At 39.5% G+C, this 23309-nt stretch overlaps 1 protein-coding gene across 3 annotated transcripts in view; it reads right to left on the reverse strand.

Moving 5' to 3' along the window:
- Window positions 1-23309, reverse strand: part of CSMD3 (CUB and Sushi multiple domains 3) — a 1044618-nt gene that overhangs the window by 449114 nt on the left and 572195 nt on the right. For all 3 annotated transcript variants that reach the window (XM_061605340.1, XM_061605331.1, XM_061605321.1), the window contains one exon: window positions 5964-6067. In XM_061605340.1, coding sequence (XP_061461324.1) covers window positions 5964-6067 — 104 coding nt within the window. The remainder of the gene's footprint in view (window positions 1-5963; window positions 6068-23309) is intronic.

Raw genomic sequence — 23309 nt, forward strand, 5'->3', positions numbered from 1 at the left:
TTGCGAGGACGGAGCGATGCTGCCGCGGCTATCTTTGTTAAGGGCAATGTCGTGTGTCGCAGCGTTATGTGTGCGTGACGTGTGGCAGGGAGGGGAGGGGCCATGGGCCTATTTAAGGCCAGGCCGCCCCTCCTACCTCCTCTTTCAACGAGCGACGCCCACCCTGCCCTCCCTCTCTTATAGTGTGTTCAATGGTCGCTTCGGGACCGAGTAGGAATTTTTACCCTGCCCACCCTTGTTTGGCGGGCAGGTTTTTTGCCTACTCCACACTGTGAGAGTGGGATGGAATCGGGTTAGGGGGCATTGTGATTAATAGGTGAATTTGGCTAATTTGGCTATTTTGTTATGGTCAAAGTTTAATTGCCCTAGGAGGGCAGTTTATAATTGGGGCACTGGTGTGGGAAGGTGCGGAAAGGGAAATAGGTAAGGACAGCTCAGTGGCCCCCTTAGGCACCTTTGGAGGTGATTGGCGGTTCCAGAGGCCTGTCTGTCAGAGCTTTGCAGCTTGAGGGCAGGATATGGGCTGCTTTTGGGGCCAACTTAACTCATCCACCCGAGGGTTGTGCGGCCCTGGGGGGTGGTGACCTGAGAAGGCCCCCCTACTCACCTACTGGGTGTGGCTGGTGGAAGGGGTAAGCAGATGGGGCTTGCCCTTGTCCCAAGCAGGGGCTGGTCGCCCGTGAGCTGTATGGCAAGATGCTTGCTTATAGATAGTTCCGCACCTAGGTTTCCCTCTGCAGGTCACTTTAAAAGGTGTTTTTGTATAGTTTAATAAAGTGGCCCTTGTTCAACCCAAGCTGATGTGTCCTTGTCTTATTTCGCCCCCTCACTCGCAACTTAATTTCACACATATGCTCATGGGGTTTGAACTGGCAGTGACTGACCAAGAACAACACCTTGGGGTCGTACTGGATAACTCAATGAATATATCGACCGAATTTGTGGCAGCTGTGAAAAAGGCAAATTCCATTCTATGGATGATTAGGAAAGGTATTGAAAATAAAATTGCTGATATCATAATGCTGTTACATAAATTCATTGTGCGGCTGCATTTGAAATAATGTGTATAGTTCTGGTTCCTTTACCTCAAAAAGGATATTGTAGAACTAGAAAAGGTTCAGAAAAGGGCAACCAAAATGATCAGGGGAATAGAACAGCTCCCCTATGAGGAAATGTTGCAGCATTTGGGACTTTTTAGTTCAGAGAAAGAAGTGACATGATAGAAGTGTATAAAATTATGCATGGCATAGAGAAAGTGGATAGAGAAAAAGCTTTTCTCCCTCTCATTTTGGATGTTGTAGACATCCAAAGAAGCTGAATGTCAGAATATTCAGGGCAGACAAAAGAAAGTACTTCTTCACACTATGCATAGTTAAACTATAGAATTTGCTCCCACTAGAGGCAGTGATGGCCAGCAATTTGGATGGCTCTGAAAGAGGATTAGACAAATTGATGAAGGATAAGGCTATCAATGGCTGCTAGCCATGAAGGATATGCTCTGCCTCAATAGTTGGAGATGGTATGCTTCTGAATATCAGCTGCTGGAAACTGCAGGAAGGCAGAGTGTACTGGCACTCATGTCCTGCTTGTGGGCTTCCACAGCCACCTGGCAGGCAACTGTTTGAACACGATGCTGGACTAAATAGCCACTGGCCTGATCCATAAGGTAGTTCTTATGTTCTTAATGGCTTTCAGCCCAAGGGCTAGACTGGAATGCAGCCAACCTTCTGCAGGCCACATTCCAATGGCGGGTGGGGCCAAAGGCAGAAATAGGTATGAGTCACTCCCACATGTCCATTGCCTCACATCATATTACACTAGGAGTAGGAAGGGTAAAGCCACAACTGCAAAGGAACAATCAGCATGATTGTATCTTTGTGTATCTGATTCCTGCTTAAAGAAGCACAACAAAGTATGGTGCCAAATTCAAACAGTGCCAAATTCAGGTTGGACTCCAAAGGAACAATCAATAACACACTCTAAGGTTTCTAATGTCCCTCTGGACTTCCTCTTATCGTTGTTGTTACTGAATTTATAACCCACCTTTCTAAATAAATACAGAGGTTGGCTTACACAAAATCAGTGGAGTACCAAATTAGATAAAGATTACATTGTAAGGACCCTACCCAAGTAATCAGGAGTGCAACAGGAGGCTGTGTGATTGCATTATGAAGTTCATCTATACTCTGAATCACTAGTGCAAACACAACAGAATGAACATAACTGAAGATTTCTAGAGCTACTGATTACTATTTGCTCAAAACCCTTCCCTTATCATCTAAGATTCTCTTTCATATATTTCACATATTCTTTTTTCAAAAACATGCCCACAGATGGAAAAAGTACCAATAGCAAAACTTCCTGTCCTTATATATTCACAGTAGATCAGCAAGTTTGCAGTTAATTACAGTATCTGCTATTCCCACAGAGCAGGAAACTTTTGTGGGTATAGCATTTTGTGGAGAGATTAATATACTGCTTCCAGTACCAGAGTAGAAGTTTAGAACATAGGAACCTGTTTCATACCGAGTCAGAATATTGACCCATCTAGCTCAGTATTGGGAGTAGCTCTCCAGGATTTTAGACAGCAGTCTGAAATTGAATTTGGGATGTTTTGCATGCAAAGCAGATGTTCTACCACTGAGCTACACATGTAGCACACATTCTTAGAGAATAGGCATTGCCAAAATTACCAAGATAATTCCAATACCTAATTGCAATAACCAGTTACAACAATTATTTTAGACAATCTGACTGAACACAGGAAGAGTCCATAGCTTGGTTGCTAAGAGAACATGTTTTGCATACACGATGCCCTATATTCAACCTCTGGTATCTCTAGCTAGACTGAAAACAGCTTATGCACAACTTGAGATGCCACATGACAAGTAGCAATCCTCCAGGGAGAGCAATTTCAGATACCTGTGACAGGAAACATCTTAATTTTTTTAAAGGAAACTTTTTGGGATAGCATTTGCTGAGTGATTCTTCACAATGAGGCAAATTTCAAAGCATTCAACGAGAAGGATTTTTTTAAGCTGGTTGTTATCTTGTTAATTAGCTGGATGCTTATCACTCTAGTGGGAAGTGTATTGTCTGTCTAAAATGACATAAGACAGGGAGAGGTGGTCACTGCTGTTTCCTGGACAGTGATATATTAGCATGCTATCATGGCAATTTGACAGATACCTGATATATCAAATTGTATTTTTTTTAAAAAAATGGTTTATTCTATACACATGCCTGAACAAAAAAACATATTAAATGCAAATATATAAATGAATAAATCTTGCAAATCAGATTAAAGATGCCAATTTGAACAAGAAATAACTCTTGAGACAATCATGCTCAGGCTGACAGCTCTGTAAATTGGAAAATCTTTTCAGCAAGTTATTAGCACATCTTTCCCCACTACATCTTTTTTATTATAATACAGTGGTAGCTTTACTTTGAAGTGCCTGACAACGTGAAGCAATGTGCTGATAAGAGAAAAACAGTGTTCATTTGCATTTGTAACAAAACATTGTAATTTCATCAGTCTTATTTAATGTATGTCTAGCATTGGATAGGCTGCTACAAAACAGCACCTTAAATTAGACCAGACAACATGTGAGGAATGATTCAGATTTGCCCAAGTTTTTTGGGAGGGAAGGGATAAGGAAGTAGTGCACGACTGAATCTGAAATGTTGGGAAATGATCAAATTAACACTGTGACTTTATATATTCCTAACTTTTGTGTGATATGAAATCATGAAAGCAGTTCAATATGTCATGATTTCCAGACCAGCCCCTTCCATGCTTCTACATTGCTGGACAATATAATTAACAATACATTTATTTTCCCTCTCCCAGTCCCAAAGGAACAGAACCCTTCTAGTGCTTATAAAGAAAATCAGAGAGAAAACTCAGAGAACTGTTCAGTAAATGAAATCGGAGTGGAAATAAATGCATGATATCATTTCTGCAAGCATAATGCTAAAATTATTTACATATATTGCCATAGTAGTGATAAGAACACTGGTGACAGTAGAATTTGATTGGCATTATCTTCTATTGGATTTTAAGAATTTTGATAGAAAATTGAGGAAAATGTTTGTAATAAAGAAAAGAACAAGAACATTAGCCAATTCTATATAGTATGGGGTTCTCCTTTGAAGCTTTATTATACAAAGGGTTGGATGTACATCAGACAGAATGGAAAGACTAAGCCACTAGAAAAGCCTAAGTAATAGCTCTGTAGTTAAGAACAATCAACTATCATGACTACTTTAGAGAAGAGGGCAGGCAACTACGGAAATCTTTGCTACATAAATGATTTCATTGAACTGGACCAGGAGTGGGGGAACATCCAGTCCAGGTGCTGCATTCCCTCCTGAGCAACCTTCCAGGGGCTGGATGCCAGTGATGGGTAGGGCCAGAGGCAAACAGTAGGTAGTGAATCAGATGTGACTCTTACCTTTGAACATTAGCCTACATTCCAGCCACGTCTATGCATGCCTCTTTACCCTCCATCTAGGCAAGCAAGAGGCATTATCATAGTTCAAGAACACATTCCAGCCAGGCAAAAGCTCTTGAATGGAGCAAGGCCAGTGAGGGAAGTGAACTGAAAAGAGGGGATGTGACCTGGGGAAAGTCCTGAGTCTGGATACAGATGTCTGGAAGGCTGCATTTGGCCAGAGACCCGAGGTTCCCCACCCCTGATCTACACCTTTTCTGGAAGAATGGGTATGTGCCCCACTTGCATTTTCATCCCTTATGAAATTTTAAAAACATTCCCACAATATCCAGTTCACACATAATGGGTGTATGTGGAAAGGTTGAGGAAGCAGACACAGCCAGACATTTGTTCCCATTTTCAAGGGGAAAAGAACAGAGATGAGCTTCAGCAGCACAAGAGATTAAAAAAACAAATATAAGTTTCACAGCACTGCAAGGCATTATTGTAGGGGAAGGAAGGAGGCTTTGTAGGACACTTTTGTGCATCACATCCATATTTTAAAGATATGCAATTTCAAATTATTAAAATATAACCTATGACCAACCATAAGAACAAATAACAAACCATGCATATCACCAGGCTTGTAAGATTTCTTCAAAAAGCCACAGCATAAATCTTTCTTTCTTTCCAACTCCTCAGTCCATCCCCAAGAGCTAAACATAGCAACACTTGGCATGCGGTGATCAATAGTTTATTTTTAGCAAATCAGAATCCCTAAAGAAAAGGGGGTCTGCATTGTAGCTTATCTTCTCATATTCCACTTCACTTTCGGCATCCAAGCCCCAAGCGTTAACATTTAAGGTTTAAATACAGAAGAAGAAAATCCATTGGAGTACTTCATCTTGTCTGTCCTGAATCTTCCAATATCCTGCTTCATTGGATGACCCCAGGTTCTCATTTGTTGAGAGAGGGAGAAAAAAAATCTTTCCATCCACTTTTTTCACACCATGTACATACCTTTATCAAGCCCCCACCACACACACCCAATGACTTTCCTTTTGAAATATGAAGCAGCAATGGCATGCCAGAGACTGGGGTGGGGTGGGATCAGCAAAGGGGATAAAGTTGCAGGATGGATTTTTATTTAAATGACACAACTTATTTTTAAAATGTTAGCTCCTATGACACTACGTAACAATCCTACAGAAAATATTTTTTTTAAAAAAAAATTGATCTGGCATAGGTGGTGGCAAAAAACTAAAATTGTTGCCCAGATTTTAGTTAGCACCAAGTCTAGCATTGCCACAGGCCCATTCCAGTCCATTCCACCCTTGCTGCATTTCTTCTTGCTACACAATCTTGTGCACCTAATTTTAAAATCCAGGTGAAATGGCTGACAGATAAGTAGAATACCCAACACCTGCTTTACAGAAAATAATTTGATATATTTCAAAAAGTGCATATCTTGTGTAAAGAAGATAAACACAATATTAAGTCAACAGGTTGTACATTCAGGAGACTTACACTTGAAGAACAGTTCTGGGATCACCCACTTCTCCTCCATCACCAATTGTTAGTGTGTCATAGCCAATCTCCAGATCAAATTCTTCAAAATTAATCTGAATAACCTGGCAGGAAAAATAAAAAGGCACTTAGAGCATCAACATTTATATAACTTTATCAGCATAGATTCCATCGTTGTTGTTCTTATGTGCCTTCAAGTCAATTACAACTTATGGCGACCCTCTGAATCAGCGACCTCCAATAGCATCTATCATGAACCACCCTGTTCGGATCTTGTAAGTTCAGGTCTGTGGCTTCCTTTATGGAATCAATCCATCTCTTGTTTGGCCTTCCTCTTTTTTTACTCCCTTCTGTTTTTCCCAGCATTCCATAGAGGGCCTCGTTATTCAGGAAGAATGTTTTTCAGCGTCTCATATTTTATTTATATAAACAAGTCCTTTGTCCAAGAAAAAACATAGTAATGGAAGTATAGGGCAATAATTTACCCCTTTCACCATGAAGTTTCTGTGAGTACAATACAACCCTAAGGCCAGTGTTCCAATTTAAATGTAGAAGTTTTACCTTTTTAATAACCTGAGTTAAATGAAAGTGTCAGAGTCAAGAATTTTATTATGCACCAGTGGTCAAACCTATCACATTTTGGTTTTTAACTATTGCTGTGTACACAAACTCATGCACACAAACACACATAAAGAAATGATACAGAAAGATACTCCAAAGATATCAAAGAAGGGGAAAAGATTAAAACATTTACTCTCTCTAAAATAATACAATTCAGATATAACATGAGAGCAACAATTATAATCTGCAATTAATCACAGTAAATGAAACAATTAACAGTGTGATTCACTGTCTCTCTCCTCAGAAGGAATCCCAACTGAATTCAATAGGGCTTACTTCCATGTTATGAGGTACAGATTGCAGCCTTGGGTTCACATATAAGTTGTCCATGCTAGACATACTAGCTAGAGGAAGCCCTGGAGATATGTGAATATCACCTTTAAAATACTAGGATAGCTTTCATATTACTGTTTTTGTTCAGAGACCATTACTCCTATAAAAGAACCTGGAACTCACCTTTACTTTAGAATCATGAGAGACTAACCCAAATGGGGCAAGGGAGAGAGAATCCCAGACAGGAACAGCCAGATCCAAAGCCTTGCTGGTCTCAAGCCAGCAACATGGAAAGTAGTTCTAGGTTTGCTTTATTCTTGTTATGCTGTTTTATTCTTGGTTTTAGTAATATTGTTTTATTGTCTCAAGCAGCTTTGGACAAGTTTTGCCTAGAAAATTGGCATTTAAAATATTTTGTTTAATAAAACAATGTGGTTTTCAATGTGGTCTCTGAGGATTTATCCCTTCTTTTTTTCCCCAGATTTTCCCTCCCATTATTTATTATTTTATTATGATTAATCATATGTTTTAATTGCTTTCCTCACAAAAGTGGCCCAAAGCAGCTTACATTAAAATAAACACAAACAATATAAGCATAACAACACATCTAAGCATATAAACACATCTAGCATAAAAACACACTGATATGCATTTGTCCCAATTAGTGGTAAAATCAATTTCAGCACCAGGGTTTGGGGAATGTGAGGACTTAGGATGCAGTGGGCTTCCCCCCAGTTCTTCCACAAGACTCACCCTTTTGGCCAATACCACTGTCAGAACACTCTCCAAGGATGGTCTAGGAGATCCACTAAACCCTATCATCCCTTTGATGCCTCCCAAGGACCATAAGATTGTGCTCTAAGTATTATATAAGAAAAGATAATTGCTTTGACCATAAACATTTCAGGGACAAATTTCCTCAGATTAAAAAAAGAAATGGCTTGCTAAGTGACATGGATAGCTGATGAATAAGAAACCCAATCCAAAGTCAATGTGGTCATGAAGAACTAGTTGTGTAATTCTTTGCACTTCAGCAAAAGCCCAGAAACCCAAACACGTATAAAGACAACTAATGCATCAGTGGTGCTCTGTTACAAGAACCAAGTATTTCACAACAGTAAATTCTGGAAAACAGAATTTTGGCAGCACCCCAAAAATTATTTTGGAAACTGCAAAACATAATCTTGAATTACCTCCTTGTTGGAAAATGTAAAACTGGCCAGGTGTTAAAGTGAAAATGAAAAAGTTTGCCAACTGTTCAAGTTATTCGAGGGTATCAAAGTCATCTTAGAAGCAATTGTCTGTAACCAGCTAATGAATTCCTGTAAGAATTTTGATATAATGCACATAATCTCTAAAAAAAAAAATCTTGAAGAAGTGGCTGTGACACAATGACATTGACACATGGATCTAAATTGAAAAATTGAAGACAGATTAAATAAATGCATCTGACATCAAGGTTCTCAAATTAATTTCCTGTTCCTTCGGCTTATACTTTGACTAAATAGAATATATATCATTATTAGAGTTACTCCCCCCTGCCAAATATATATACCAATCAATTCATTGCTGCTGGATCCTTCAAAAATGATGTTATCCCCCAACTCAAAATGGTCTTAGTTTGATGCCCCATTAGTATTAATTTCTGCTTGTATTTGATCTGTCTCAAGTAGCTTCCTTTTTCATGGCCATGAAGGCTTTTTTCCTCCTCCAGCTGGGCATTTTTTTTTATCAAATCTATTTTTATAGTGAATCTCAAAGCCTAGAGCTTCATATTATGTCCTGGACATCCAATTATCACATCACTGACTGGCAGATAACAAAATTATTAGTGATTAGTTTTTATGCTTTTATAATGCCATACTGTCCCCTGAATATGGATAAGAAACAAATATTTAGGTTGTATTCTCATCTACCTAATACAATTACAAAATTTCACTAGCAATTTTTTTTAAAAAAATGCAGCAAATATGATTGTACAGTTAAAAACAACAACCTTGTTTGGCCTTTGCAACCAGCACAGCAGAGAATAAGATCAAACTGCCTATTTTAAAGGTTTTCCTAGCCTAATTCTGTCCATCTACACATTCCATATGTGCAGTAAGAGTTTAGTCCTATTCATGTGTCAGACTATATTCATACAGGCTCTGTTTACAGCTTCCAATGACTGCATGGAAGGGGTGGGATGAAAATTGTGGGCACAATATTATTCACACCATGTATATGTTGCACAAATAGGACTTTTGTACTTGACAATTAATGTTACCTTTATAGAAAAGAATGCAGCCTATTCCTGTAAGCATATCTATATTACACAATAACAAAAATCCTAAGGAATAAAGAAAATATAATCTACATCAGGGATGGGAACCTTTGGACCTCTGGATTTTGTTGGACTACAGATCCTATCACCCTTAATCTCTGGCCATTCTGGCTGGAGCTGATGGGAATCAGAGTCCAACAACAACTATGAACCAATATAGTGTAGTGGTTGAAGTGTTGGACTAGGACCTGAGAGACCAGGGTTCAAATCTCCACTTGGCCAGGAAGCTCACTGGGTGACCTTAGGCCAGTCACCGTCTCTCAGCCTAACCTACCGCACAGGGTTGTTGTGAAGATAAAATCAGGGGAAGAAGAACCATGTCTGTGTCACCTTGAACTCCTTGGAGGAAAGGTGGGATATAAATGTAATCAATCAATCAATCAATCAACCAATCATCTGGACAATCACAGCCTCCCCATTCCTGATATTCATGTTACCACCACAGAATCTTTTCCTCATTAGTTGGTCTTCAAGAGCTCCCAAAATCACCTGTGTTAGAACAGAACACAGGCAAAGTCCCAAAATGACACTAAGGGTGGAAACAACATTGTTTCAAGTCCCTGCAAAACATTGTTGTGATTTGTACATTGAGATGCACATCTGAGGTTGCAAATTGTGTAACTACTCAAGGATCTTAATATGCCTGACCCCAAATATGATAAGGACCTGTACTGAATGCAACAATCCAGAACAAGAAGACAACCAGAAACTCCCAAATGCCAACGTAGAAGGGGTTTACACCAGGGATTGTAATATACAAAACCATAGCTTTCTCTCATCTCAGTACTTTACATACCATCCCAAATAAATTATTTTCAATCAGTATTCACAAGAACAGTACATTTTCATAGTAAAGTTTATTGAGTAACAGGCATAATCCCTATTACTCTGTACTGTACACAGCAGCGAATTTGAGATATTTAATCAGTCTCAGTAGCCATTGAAGTATTCTCTAACAACCAAACTTCTGTAAATAAAGATCACTTTAAACAAACACAAATAATGAATTACTCAGATTAATTAAAAACTAAGCGAGTGTCCATATGGGGAAATCAACAAAAACAAAACATAAATAAAATTATTCAACAAAGAGAAATCCCATTATTAAAGAAAGAGAAAACTAATGTTACCCATTAGTTAAATAAATAAATGTGCATGTGTTTGTTTATGTGTGTGTATCTTGTTCCTATAAAATCAAAGGAATATATTACCTTTTTGTCTTATAAAAGCTGAAAATATTGTTGGATTTATTGCTTTTATTGTTTAGGCTCCTATGGAATGTTGTGGTTAATCAGAGTTTCTCCTAAAAACCTTGCATATATTAACAATTGTAATATGTCTGCTATAAATCAGAGCTTTCAAAATAGAATTTAGTTGTTAAACATTTTAAGGCTCTTTCTGTCCAAGCAGAAAACAGCATGAAGTGATTAACTCCTAAAATTACACATTTAGACTTAATTTATGGTTGATGTACGTATGCCTAAATATCCCTCAGTTTCCAATGACTTGCAGTGGGACATGGAATCGTCTCCATTGGAAAGCATTATGTTTGAAGTGATGTGAGATTATTTAGAAGCTCTTATTTAGTGACAGCTGTTTCAAAGATTCAAGTCATTACTTGATGTTTAGTCATCTGAAGAACATACACAGGAGAGCTCAACCGCAGGATCCATTCTCAGTTGACTTTTTGTAAATGTGTATATATCTAGTATTCATTACAGGGAATCTTCTCTTGCTTGGGGAGAAGGGAGAAGAGATACAGAGAAGTAAAATGTGACCTGCTTAAGTTGCTGATATTAATATTATTCATTTGGTTTGGGTTCAGGATGACTGATTACTCCCATGTAAGGAGATTGGAATATATTTATGATATAATACTGTCCTATTGTTAGATAGGTTACACTTCCATTAGAATTTCCCAGAAAGCTGCTCCCACAATGAAAATTATTGTGTTTATGGTGGTTGATTACTTATGCTAGTTTTATTTTTAAAAATGTTCTAGCTGGTGGTATATTGAATATATTCATTTGTGGGTGAGGATTTCTGATTAGATTTTTATTATTATACAGCCACAAGAGTGGCTGTATACTACAGCCAGCATGGATTTTTCTAATTCCACAATGTGAAAAAAAAAAACCATGAGATTCTGATGCTTCTCATAACCTCATTTCAAGATAAAACCCTACAAAACTTATAGTCCTGAACTCAGAAACGCTTGCTTAACAACCCTCTCAATTTTCATGGTGATACACAAAACAGTCAGAGTGAATCAAGAGTTCAAAGTCTAAAAAGAGAGAGAGAGAAAAACAAGACGGCTTTTGGACTTTTTTCTGTCACGAGTTCTCATAATCTGTTGAAATTAATTAAAAATCAGCCATATTCACAGAGGACCTGTAATCCTATTACTGACCTTGCCCCATACTCTAACCTTTATCTTCTGCATTTTAAAAGTTTAAGAAAATGCCTGGCTGATTTTTAATTAATTTAAGAAAATTTGAATTGAACTGAATGATAGTGTAGGCATACTCAGTAAGAACCCGCTGTCACTGTTCTAAAAGCCAGACTCACAGCTGCTGGGCTTGCCTAATCAGGGGCCCACATCCACACCAGACCTGGGTTCAGTGGGACTTATTTCCATGTAAACATGCAGAAGACTGCAGCCTTAGTCCTCTTTCCTGCTAAAAGGTAGAATATTGTACACCAGTGATGGGAAACCTGTGGCCCTCTAGATGTTGTTGGATTCTAACTCCCATCAGCCCCAGCCAGCACAGCCAATGGTCAAGGATAATGGAAGTTGCATTAGTCCAACAACATCTGGAGGTCCATAGGTTACTCATCACTGTGCTACATGCAAATACTGTTATCCAATATTTTTATTTGTATCAATTTTCATTCTTGTTAAAAACCATTACCCCCAATCCAAAGGGCAACGGGGTGAACACCACATGCACAACAGGAAAACTTGTTTATGGAACAACCTTGCATGCCAATCAGCAAGCTTACTATAAAAATCAGAAGAACCTCAGAAGCAGCCTCCAGAGTAATACAAGAAACAGCCGAAATAAAAACTTCAAGTTTGAACCAAATTTCCACATAACTTTTTCCAAACTATGCTGAAATTGGTTGAAAAAAAAAACACAAATGTGCAAACTGAGAGAAATGGGAAGTAACTAAATTGTTTACTTAACATCTCAGGGAACTTCCAGCCTGTCGCTGTTTTCAGCTGGGATTCAATCACATATCGGCAAATTCAGGTTGTGCAATTATATTTGGTTGGAAGGCAAAGCACAACAAACTGGCTTCCAACAAACATTAATATATCTAGTCACTACAGCATGTTAGCTCTCTAAATACTGGCTCTGATTTATCTGCCTATCTTGAGGTAGAAGCCTCTTTGAAATGCCAGTGTTATACTTGTTCAGTGGAACGTACTCCCAGATTGGTGTGTATAGGATTGCAGCTTCAAACACTCACTTGTGGTAACCACAGAAAGTCCTAAGAAAAGAGTGTAAAAGAGGTAAGAGCTGAGAGGGCTCCAATTAACTATCAGAGACAGAACTGCCCAGCCTCAGCCTAAGCCATATTCAGATAGCTATTGAGCATACAAGGACATTGAACTTGGCAAGGATTATCAATACCTCGGCACAGTCATTAACCCAAATGGAGAAAATAGTCAAGAAATCAGAAGAAGGCTAGGACTGGGGAGGGCAGCTATGAGAGAACTAGAAAAGGCCCTCAAATGCAAAGATGTACAGTAGGCCCCCACTTTACAGCGCTTCGCTTTACAGCGTTCCGCTACTACAGTGGTTGTCAATTGCAGAAAGGCCCCGCTCCTACAGTGCTTGTTCCACTTTTATGGCATTTTTTGGCCATCAGGCACCATTTTGGTCAATGTTAGTCAATGCGTTCCGCTTTACAGGGGTTTTCGCTTTACAGCGAGGGTCCGGAACGTAACCCACTGTATGAGTGGGGCCCTACTGTATCACTGAACACTAAAGTCAGGATTATTCACCCATGGTATTCCCAATCTCTATGTATGGATGTGAAAGTTGGACAGTGAAAAATTGGACAAGAGAAAAATCAACTCATTAGAAACGTGGTGCTGGAGGAGAGATTTGCAGATACCATGGACTGCAAAAAAGACAAATAATTGGGTGTTAGAACAAATTAAACCAGAACTATCATTAGAAGCTAAAATAATGAAACTGAGGTTATCATACTTTGGACGCATGAGAAGACATGATTCACTAGAAAAGCCAATAATGCTCGGAAAAACAGAAGAGAGTATAAAAAGAGGAAGATCAAACAAGAGATGATTGATTCCATAGAGGAAGTCACAGACCTGACCTTACAAGATCTGAACAGGGTAGTTTATAACAGATGCTCTTGGAGGTCACTGATTCATAAGAGTCACCACAAGTCGTAATCAACTTGAAGGCACATAACAACAACAACAACAACACTGACCATACAAGGATGCTGATATCTGAGCTAGATTGGGCCCTCTGACCCATTCATTGCCAACTCAGATTCTACCTCATATTGTAGGTGAATGCACAGCAGCAGCCTTTTAAAATTTTTCACAATATCCCCAAAGTGATGTTTCATTGGGATATTGTGGCAGGCACCTCACAGCCACCAACTGCAGATAACAATACTGTTGCTGTCCATTATATTGAGGGCAGTACTAATGTTGAAGGTGCTAGGGGAAGAGCAGATGGCACTTTTCTGAGCCCCCTCTCAAACATAGAGCCAGCCCTCATCAGAGAGACATGGCTCAGGGTTGGTTCACATATTCATATACATTAATTGACAGCATACATCTGAAAATGTTAACTTCTTCCACTGAAAATCATTATGCCTGATGTTGTGATACATCTGTAATGGCTCTTTCACACCTGCAAGTCATGACTTTATGTTGTAATCATCAAATGATGAACATCCATGTATGAAGCAGCCCTCCTACTGCAAGGCAGCTGGGCCATCAGACTGGCAAAGTGGCATGGAATTGACTATTATGAATCTAAAATACAATCATAACAAACTGTGAAGATTAGGCACTTCCTAATACTCAATAACACAGTCTCTGATTGTGGCTAAATTTATTCATAATCAAAAAAATAACATAACATAAATAGTGGATTATTTTTGCAGTAGGTTTACAATTTGTAATGTTGTAATGATGTAATGATGTGTACATAATTTTAAGGTAACACTAGTGGAATTAAAAATTATGTAGTTTACAAACACAGACACACATATTTGGACCTCACTTGCTGGGTTAGGGTACTTCCTCAATACCCAGAAAAGGGTAATTAGGGAAATCCAAAAATGGGCCATTTGTACATCCATCTTTCCTTCAAAATGGGGTACAGTATGTCAAAACAGGGAATTTTTGCAATTAGTGGTCAGAACATAGAATAAGAATTCATAACAGAAACTAGGATCACAACACAAAACATGCCAATTCTGTTGCCATTTCAGGATTGGATAGGAACTTCCTGAAGCTACCAGGAACATTCATCAAGCTAGAATTGCTAATATTTAAATAAATTTATTCCAAAATGGAGATGCCCTCTGTTTTCTTTACATTTTTCAAAATAACTACACCAAATTTTGTGACTAGGATGGTCAGAGGAAAAACAATAGGCAAAGAGTCTACTCCAGATTTTTTAAGCAACAACAAACAAATGTCTCATATCTAAGACAGATTTCCTCCAAGCAGTTATACTATATATATTTAATCTTGTTTACCAAGGATACTACCAATATCCCTGAGGCTTTTAATTGTTAAATTACCATTCAGAAGTAGCATATTGTTATGTGCATTGGGGTGGGGATGGATGATTCCTGTGGGTCCCCTTTCCAGCCTCTGATTTGGAATCCTGTGCCTTGGAATGAGGAACTCTTTGCTGGTCAACTGAGTCTTTTGTTAACCAAATAGATTGGCCAGGTAAGATAATGGGCCGGTCAGTTGCCTAGCAACGGTGAATGGGCTGGGGAGATCGTTTTGTCATTGAAACTCTTCAGGAGAGCCTCCTTCCCCCCCCTCCTGGAGACCAAAAGAGTTTTGTGTTTTTAGTGTGTCTAGAGAATTGCTGGGAACTGGAAGGCAGGGCAGAGAGAGACTGGCTCTCTGCCCCGTGGCATTTGGGGTGCCTCCTGCAACCCAGATGGAAAAGCTGGTTATTAGACTGCTGATGCCTTGAACCACTCCATCCTTGAGCTCAGGTTGGAATGTGTGTAAATAAATAAACCATATTTCATAAAGACACCGCAGTCTCCACTGACCTTCTTCCCAAAGGAAACCAAACCCTGGATGGGCACAGGAACCCCCGAAATCTCACCGCTTGGAGATTGGGGGAGGTGCATAATATCTATTTCAATTCTAATAAAAAAAACATTGTTGATCACAACTGGTAGGCATGGAACAACTAGCAATATACCTGTAGTTACAGGGTATTTTAATATATTGTCTTTTATTTAGGCAAAGATTTACTATCCCTGCCCCATACGTGTGTGTGTGTGTGTGTGTGCGTGCATGTGTGTGTGCATGCACGTTTGTGTGTGTGTGTGTGTAATCAGCTCACCACCACCACCATTTCCTTGTGACTTGCAGCACAAGTGCAATAACATAAAAAAAGTATTTTAAATGTCATTGTTGTGTTCTACTGGAGCTCTGAAATCATGATAGTTGTGGGACTTTTCTCTGTAGGGCTGCAAATAGTAGAGTACTGTAAATGTAATAGGAAAAGGATATATACAACTGGACTACTGTAATGTGCTATATGTGGGACTGCCTTTGAAGACAGTTTGGACACTGAAGCTGGGGCAAAATTCAGCTGCTAGGCTGGTAAGAGCATCAGCCTGATGGGCCTGTATGTCACCAGTCCTGAGAGTGTTACATTGGCTGCCAGTGAGCTACTAGGCCCAAGTCATAGAATGATAGAATTGTAGAGTTGGAAGGGGGCTGTAAGGCAATTGAGTTCAACTCCCTGCTCAATGCAGGAATCCAAATTAAAGTCAAGGTGTTAGTACTAGCATTTAAAGCCCTAAATGGCTTGGCACTCAAGAAACTAAAAGAGCACCTTCCCCAGTATTAACCATCTGAGACCCAGCCATTGGCAGGCAAGGCCTTTATGGTTGTCCCACCACTGAGTACTGCCCAGTTGGGACTGACCCATGATATAGGACCTGTTCAGTGGTTGCTCACCATTTGTGGAATGAACTCCCTAATGAGGTACATCTGTCTCCATCACTATTAACTTTCAGGAGGAATTTGAAAACATTCCTGTTTACCCAGGCATTTGAAGAGGACTGTTCTTGGCAGCCTGAAGATCACTGATGATAGAATGTTTTAAAATATATTTTAGAATGTTTTAACTGTGTTTTAGAATGTTTTAACTGTGTTTTAGAATGTTTTAACTGTGTTTTAGAATGTTTTTAATTGTAATTGTTTTGGAATGTTTTTAACTGTTAGTATGTTTTCTTTTTGTTGCTAAATTATTTTGTTTATGTTTGCTACCCTGGGCTCCTTTGGAAGGAAGGGCAAGATATACATTCTATTATTGTTGTTGTTGTTGTTCTATGGTATAGCATTTCTGTTTGAAGCCAGAAAAATCAACCCCCAAAACCAGGGGATACATGAGAAAACAATGGACTGCAGTGACCTGAAAGTGACATTGTCTGGATTCTCCATAATAACCAAGTGAACAGAAATGGTGTCAATACCAGGAAATGGCTACTGTAGAAACAGCCCATATTCTGTTCTATTCATAAGGAACAATTTCAGCTATACCAAGCAGCAGTAGACATTTATGTAAGCAATCAGAAGAGTGGGCCTATGTCATCCGAAAGCATAGTTACCATATTTATAAGACAGTAAAATGCTTTCATGACTATAATTCCATAAATGGAAATGGTGATAATTTAATTTCTATGAATGAGATGCTGTAGATGTAATCAGTTTCAGTACAAATCATTTTTGGAGTGTTTCTTTGAATGTGATGCTGCAGATGTAATCAGCTTCAGTAAAAATTACTTTAGTGTGATTGACCTGCATTCACTCAGTGTTTACCATAAATGCAAAATTGGCCAGTGCACTAACAAATGCTTCAGATTATTTACTGGAGGAACGAGACCAATCCTCTGTTATTATTAACTATCATGTAGATATGTACAGTTCCTGAATACTGAAGTAAAGCATTGCATTAGTGAAACTTACAAGGGGGTCAATATTTTCCCACAACAATTTATTTTTTATTTAACAACATTTATAAAATGCTTGATTATAAAAAAATCCTCTAAGTGTTTTTTCATAAAAATACTAAAATGATTAATAAAACAGTTAAAAACAAGTAATTAAAACTTTAAAAAACTAATTACAACAGCAACATACTAAAACAATTAAAACACTTCAAGATTTATGTGTCTGGATAGGCTTGCCTAAATAAAAAAGTTCAAGCAGGTGTCTAAAGGAATACAGTGAAGGCACCTTCCTGAAGTTAATAGGAAGGAAGTTCCAACAAGTTGGTGCTGCCACACTAAAAGAATGAGTCCTTACAAGTGCAGAATGAGCATTATGCAGCACCTGTAACAGGGTCAATTATGCAGAACAAAGAACTCCAGTGGGCACATATGGTGTACGGTGGCCCCGCAAGTAAACTAGTCTCAAGTTGTTAAGGGCTTTATATACCAGTAGTTGAACCTTGAACTTGACCCAGGAACAAATTGGCAACCGGAGCAGATCTCTAAGCAGAGGTATTATATGCTGAAAGGGTATCATTCCTGTCAGCAATCTGGCTGCAGCATTCTGCACTAACTGACGTTCCTAGGTCAAGCACAAGGAAAGCCCCACATAGACTGCATTGAAAGAGTTTCCCCATACTTGCCACAGATATGGGCTGCAATCAGACATGGTGTTTATTGTGTTAGGTTTACTGATTTTAATAGTAGTTCTTCTGTCCCGATTTCTAATGTTCCTTTCACACTGCAGTACCTGTTGCATTATGCAACTGTGGCTTTTTGACCACTACACCACCATGTTGCACTAAATTTCATTCACACCAGTGTTTTGTGACACAATAATGAACATCATGGGACATGTCACTACTCCTCCACCTTTTCTGCACATGTGCACTTCTGTTGCCCCCATGAAAAAAGCTGGAAAGAACTGTATGGTGGTATACCACCCCAAATTTTGTCTCTGTACTCTTACAATTTTCTGAGTTAATGGGGCTGCAAACTGTTGTTGTTTTTCCTGGAAGCAATTAACAAGGAAATGAGCGCTAAACTTCCACTATATTCCACTAGATTTCCAGAAGTGACTTTTATGTTGTGTGACAGCTCAAATAAAATGTGGAAATTATCAGGTATGGAAATGTTTTGGGCTGCATAAACAGAGCTATAGTTTCCAGGTCGAGGGAAGTAATAGTCCCACTATATTCTGCATTAGTCAGGCCTCATCTGGAATACTGCGTTCAGTTCTGGGCGCCTCATTTTAAGAAAGATATAGACAAGTTAGAGCGGGTTCAGAAGAGGGCAACGAGGATGATAGCCGGTATGGAGAACAAGTCTTATGAGGAAAGGTTGAAGGAACTTGGCATGTTCAGTCTGGTGAAGAGAAGGCTGAGGGGTGACATGATTGCACTCTTTAAGTACCTGAAGGGCTGTCACATAGAGGAGGGTACAGATTTGTTCTCTGCTGCCCCAGAGGGTAGGACTAGGTCTAACGATTTTAAGTTGCAGGAGTGTAGATTCAGATTGGACATTAGAAGGAACTTCTTGACAGTAAGGGCAGTTCGGCAATGGAACCGACTGCCTAGGGAGGTGGTGGGATCCCCTTCGCTGGATGTCTTCAAGCAGAGGCTGGACAGCTATCTGCGGGAGATGCTCTAGCTGTGGATTTCCTGCTGTGAGCAGGGGGTTGGACTCGATGGCCTACAAGCCCCCTTCCAACTCTATGATTCTATGTCAGGAAAACAGTATAAACTGCCATCTGAATTCAGCCATAGTGTCAGTTTCACCTCTGCTCTCTTTAGATATTGTACAGAATTTTACCATCTTAAGCATAATGTTCATCATCTAATTCCCACCAAAAATGTGAAAATTGAGAACTTGACAGAAACCCTTTTAATTCTCTTGGCAATCACCTTCAAAGTGAAGAGACTTCACAGGAAAGAAGGGATTTTTAACTGTGTATTCATTGTCAGTGACCACATTTTCTGCTTAAACATAATCACTGCAAAGGCGAAATACAAACAAAAAACAGCATTAAAAAATCAAACCTCACAATCTGAACCCATTTTAAAAGCACAATAACTTGCAAATAATTTAAAAAGTCAGCAATTTGGTCCACCACTTCTATAACTGATCCCATACTATAGCAAAGACAACACAGTTGAGATGCATGTTACATACAGATGTTTGAAATCAGCATTAAATAAGTAAACCATATCTAGATGTTTCAAGTCATAATCCATAATCCATTTATAACAAATGAGTCACATTAGTTTAGATCCAGAAAAATGTCCATGAAAGAAAGTGGGCAGAAGCAGATTTCCCCTGTAAGTCCCCTGAGCCATGAACCCCTCTACCCAATTCTTAGGAATCCCCCTTCCTCCTAACCATCCCATTCAACAGAAAAGTCTTTTGATGAAGTTCAGAGGGCTGCCAGGGGCAGGAAAGGTTGGAAGGTCAGCTTACACACATGCACACACATTTGTCTGGATCCAATCTACTGACATACAGTGCTTTTTTGGTTAAAAAAATGATGTGGTGGTACTCATACCTTCACAAAAATGTTGTGTGTCTCAGCACAAAATGGTTATCATGGGCAGCAAAAACAGAAGTGCTCATATTCCATACTAGTGACTACCATCACCCAAACCAAACCACACACACACACACAAAATACAACTGCTGATACAACTATTTTTGTTGAGATGCCTCTACAGTGGTGACAATTGTAAAATATTAAATATTATAATATTTGCTGGATGCTTCCTGCAGCCATGAGAACTAGACAACTATTTTAAAGATAAAGTAACTGAGAAGCTGGTTTTCTAGAAATACCTAACATCTAACTGATCCCTAAATTATTTAGCTAAATTCATGAGGAGGAGGAGGAGTTGATGAAGGCCAGTTGCTGAAAAATTATTCCTTCAACAGAGTTCCACTGCTCCACTCTAGCTCCACTGCTGTAATTTTTTTTGTTACTGCAAAGCAATGTGGGTTCCTTTCAATGACAAGTCCAGAAAGATGTACTGTCATGTCACCACAACTGTAATATGCAATACTTGGCACTGTAAGGGTCTATGTTTTCTGAAATGACATTTGATGCAGTCTTTTAAAACTCTTTACTTATGATGTTTCTGATCATTCTGATCATATCAGAAACAGGCACTCTGCTGTTGTGAAGGGAATGGGAAAAGTTATTTAATTGCATGCCACAGACAGCATATGAGGACATTCTATGATGGCTCACTGAAGTTGGCTATTCCAGAGAGCAGCTTTCAATGCAGCGTTTGACTTGCAATGAAACTTGCCACTGAAGAAATGCAAGAACCTATGCACTTCAAGTGGTCTATGTTCACATGGGATATTCACTGTGAGGTTATCGTGGTAAGAAGAAAAATGTATATAAATATTACATTCTATTTGAGAAATCCAGGACTGTTCTCAAATACCTTGAGTTACCGAAAACATTTCAATGGCACCTTGGAAAAGATTTTAAATTCAATATGTTGCTTTGAAATATGGTACCATACCAAGCCATATAAAGGAGGGGGGAAGGCATAAAGGAGGGCAAAAGGTTAAGTTCAGGAGAAGTTGTTAAAAAGGAAATTAATGTGCAGAAGACTTGGAAATTATAGGACGTCATTGAAAATATATCCAACACTAAGAATGTTACAAGTAGTTTATTGTTCTGATTTGCCCACTTTATGCTTCTTAATAGCGATTTATTGCCTTCATGTTAATATATTATTATTTTTCATTTTTGTTATGATAGGAATTATTAATAAATTATACCACATCTTTATCTTCACACAGCATGATATTTTCCCCCTATATAAACAATTCCTTTGATCTATTCTCCATTTGGTATAAAATATTATCAACCATCTAAATTATGCATACTGAGAAAGTCACTGAAGATCTCTTCAGTATATCACACTTCTGCACTCACAAAATAATATAGCTTCTGCTAGAAATATTACTTGGGATTCCAGGAATAATTTGTGTATAGGGTCTGTTTTCACTTTAAACATAACCTGATCCCCCCCCCATCTCTCTCTTTTCAAACTCTCTTTGGGTCACTGCAAATATAACACTGCCTTGGTATAAAACATGGTAGGAGATGCATAATCTTTCCTTCTCCTTCCATCCCTACCACTTATTTTCCTAGCATGCCCCTTCCGCTTTTCTCCTGAGCATTAACTAGGATTTCTTGGTACATATATATGCAACAGTGGAAACCATGGTGAACACAACCAGGAACTCCTTACCAAGGTTAACAAAAACCACTTCAAGGTAACACTGGTCTAAATCTGCATGCTACAAAAGATCTGTGTTTTCATTAACCATGGTTTGCATTGGTATGTAAGTATCATAAAACAATGGTTAACACCAAGAAGGGGAGATAGGTGGAATACAGATCTGGAAAGGAGACGAGGCAGGAGGAAATAATGTCCCCCCTGCTCCCAATATGCAAAACACTGTTTCCAAGAAACCAGCACAACATCTACACTGACCCATTCTCTCTCAGCCTGTTCATGTCCTCAGCTTGAAACCCTGAGTTTTTCAAGCCCAAGATTTTCATGTGTGTGTGTGTTGTGGTGGAGGTGGGGAAATAGATGGGTTTGTTAGCCTGTGTTACAGGGAGAGAGAAAGTCTATGCTTGTCCAGTTCAGAGCCGGAAGGACGAGGCAGGAGCGTAGGTGCGAGCAAATCTCGTTTTATTAGAGTAATGGATACATCAAAGGCAGTGCACTTCATAGAAAACCTGCACTAGCTCACTAGAATCCCTAACTACACTCTAGACATGCTCTGCAATGTGTGAAGGAAGTTGACTCAACGACTTCACACTGTAAACGACAAGCTTATGAAGGGAATGTTTTCACACGTAATCTCTGACTCCTACGTAATTCCTGTCTTTGCCCTGTCCGTTTCTCGCGGCGGCAGGCACGCGGGGACAGAGTGCATGCTTCCAATGGCTCATCGGAAGACACCTGTGTGATGTTCCTATATTAATGTATATATGGTAAGTGTTGGTTGTTTAGAAGATACATGGTAAGTGGAGTGAAAGAGGGGGAGTGAATGGGCAGTAGAATGCGAGATGATTGGCTGAGTGTTTAAAATGGCTGAATGTATAAAAGGAAGAGTGAGAGTGGAATCTGGGGGGGAGAAGAGAACTGAGTGGGTTGCTTGGTGGGGTTTAGAGAGTTGTTTGCCAGGAGGGAGGTGGAGTTCGGATTAGTATTGAGTAAAACCATATGCTTATGTGCCTTAAGAAGAAATCTTGTTAATCTTGTTAGCTTTGTTATCTGTAATAAATACTTAATTTGGTTTACCAAAGGCCTGATCCTTGGCTGGGGTTTCACAAACCAGAAGGGAGGGTAAGGTAATGACCAAGGCTGAAGGGGAACTGTAACAAATGGTGGCAGCGGTGAAGAGAATACCAATACCAGTATTCAGAGTCTCTGGGAATACTAGTATTGGGACGTTACTGGTGGTTGCCTAGCAGGGGGATCTGTTGAGATCTGTGCTAGAGCGGGGAGAGAAACCATAAGAGAGAGCGGTCCGGACTGGTGGAGTCCCTGGTGGTGCCTAGTGACAGGCAGTAACCACGAGCGGGTAGGAACCTGACAGGGAGAGCCAGGGAAGGACGCCTCACAACCTGCTCCTGAACAACAGGCTCAAGATCAGGGGGCTGTGCCACACTGGAATCCTCCTGGGAACTGCTTGGCAAGGGAGGAGCTGGCACTGTCTCTGGAGCTTCCCCCAACACGTCTTCTGCATCAGCCGGGGGCGGTGCTCCCTGTTCCTCGGAGAGTGCAGTAACCGTGGGAATTGGCTGGTGTGCATGCTGACCCCCACCTGCAAGGTCCTGTTCAGACTCAACAATTCCC

This window comes from Rhineura floridana, chromosome 1 (genome assembly GCF_030035675.1).
Source record: "Rhineura floridana isolate rRhiFlo1 chromosome 1, rRhiFlo1.hap2, whole genome shotgun sequence".
NCBI classification, from domain to species: Eukaryota; Metazoa; Chordata; class Lepidosauria; order Squamata; family Rhineuridae; genus Rhineura; species Rhineura floridana.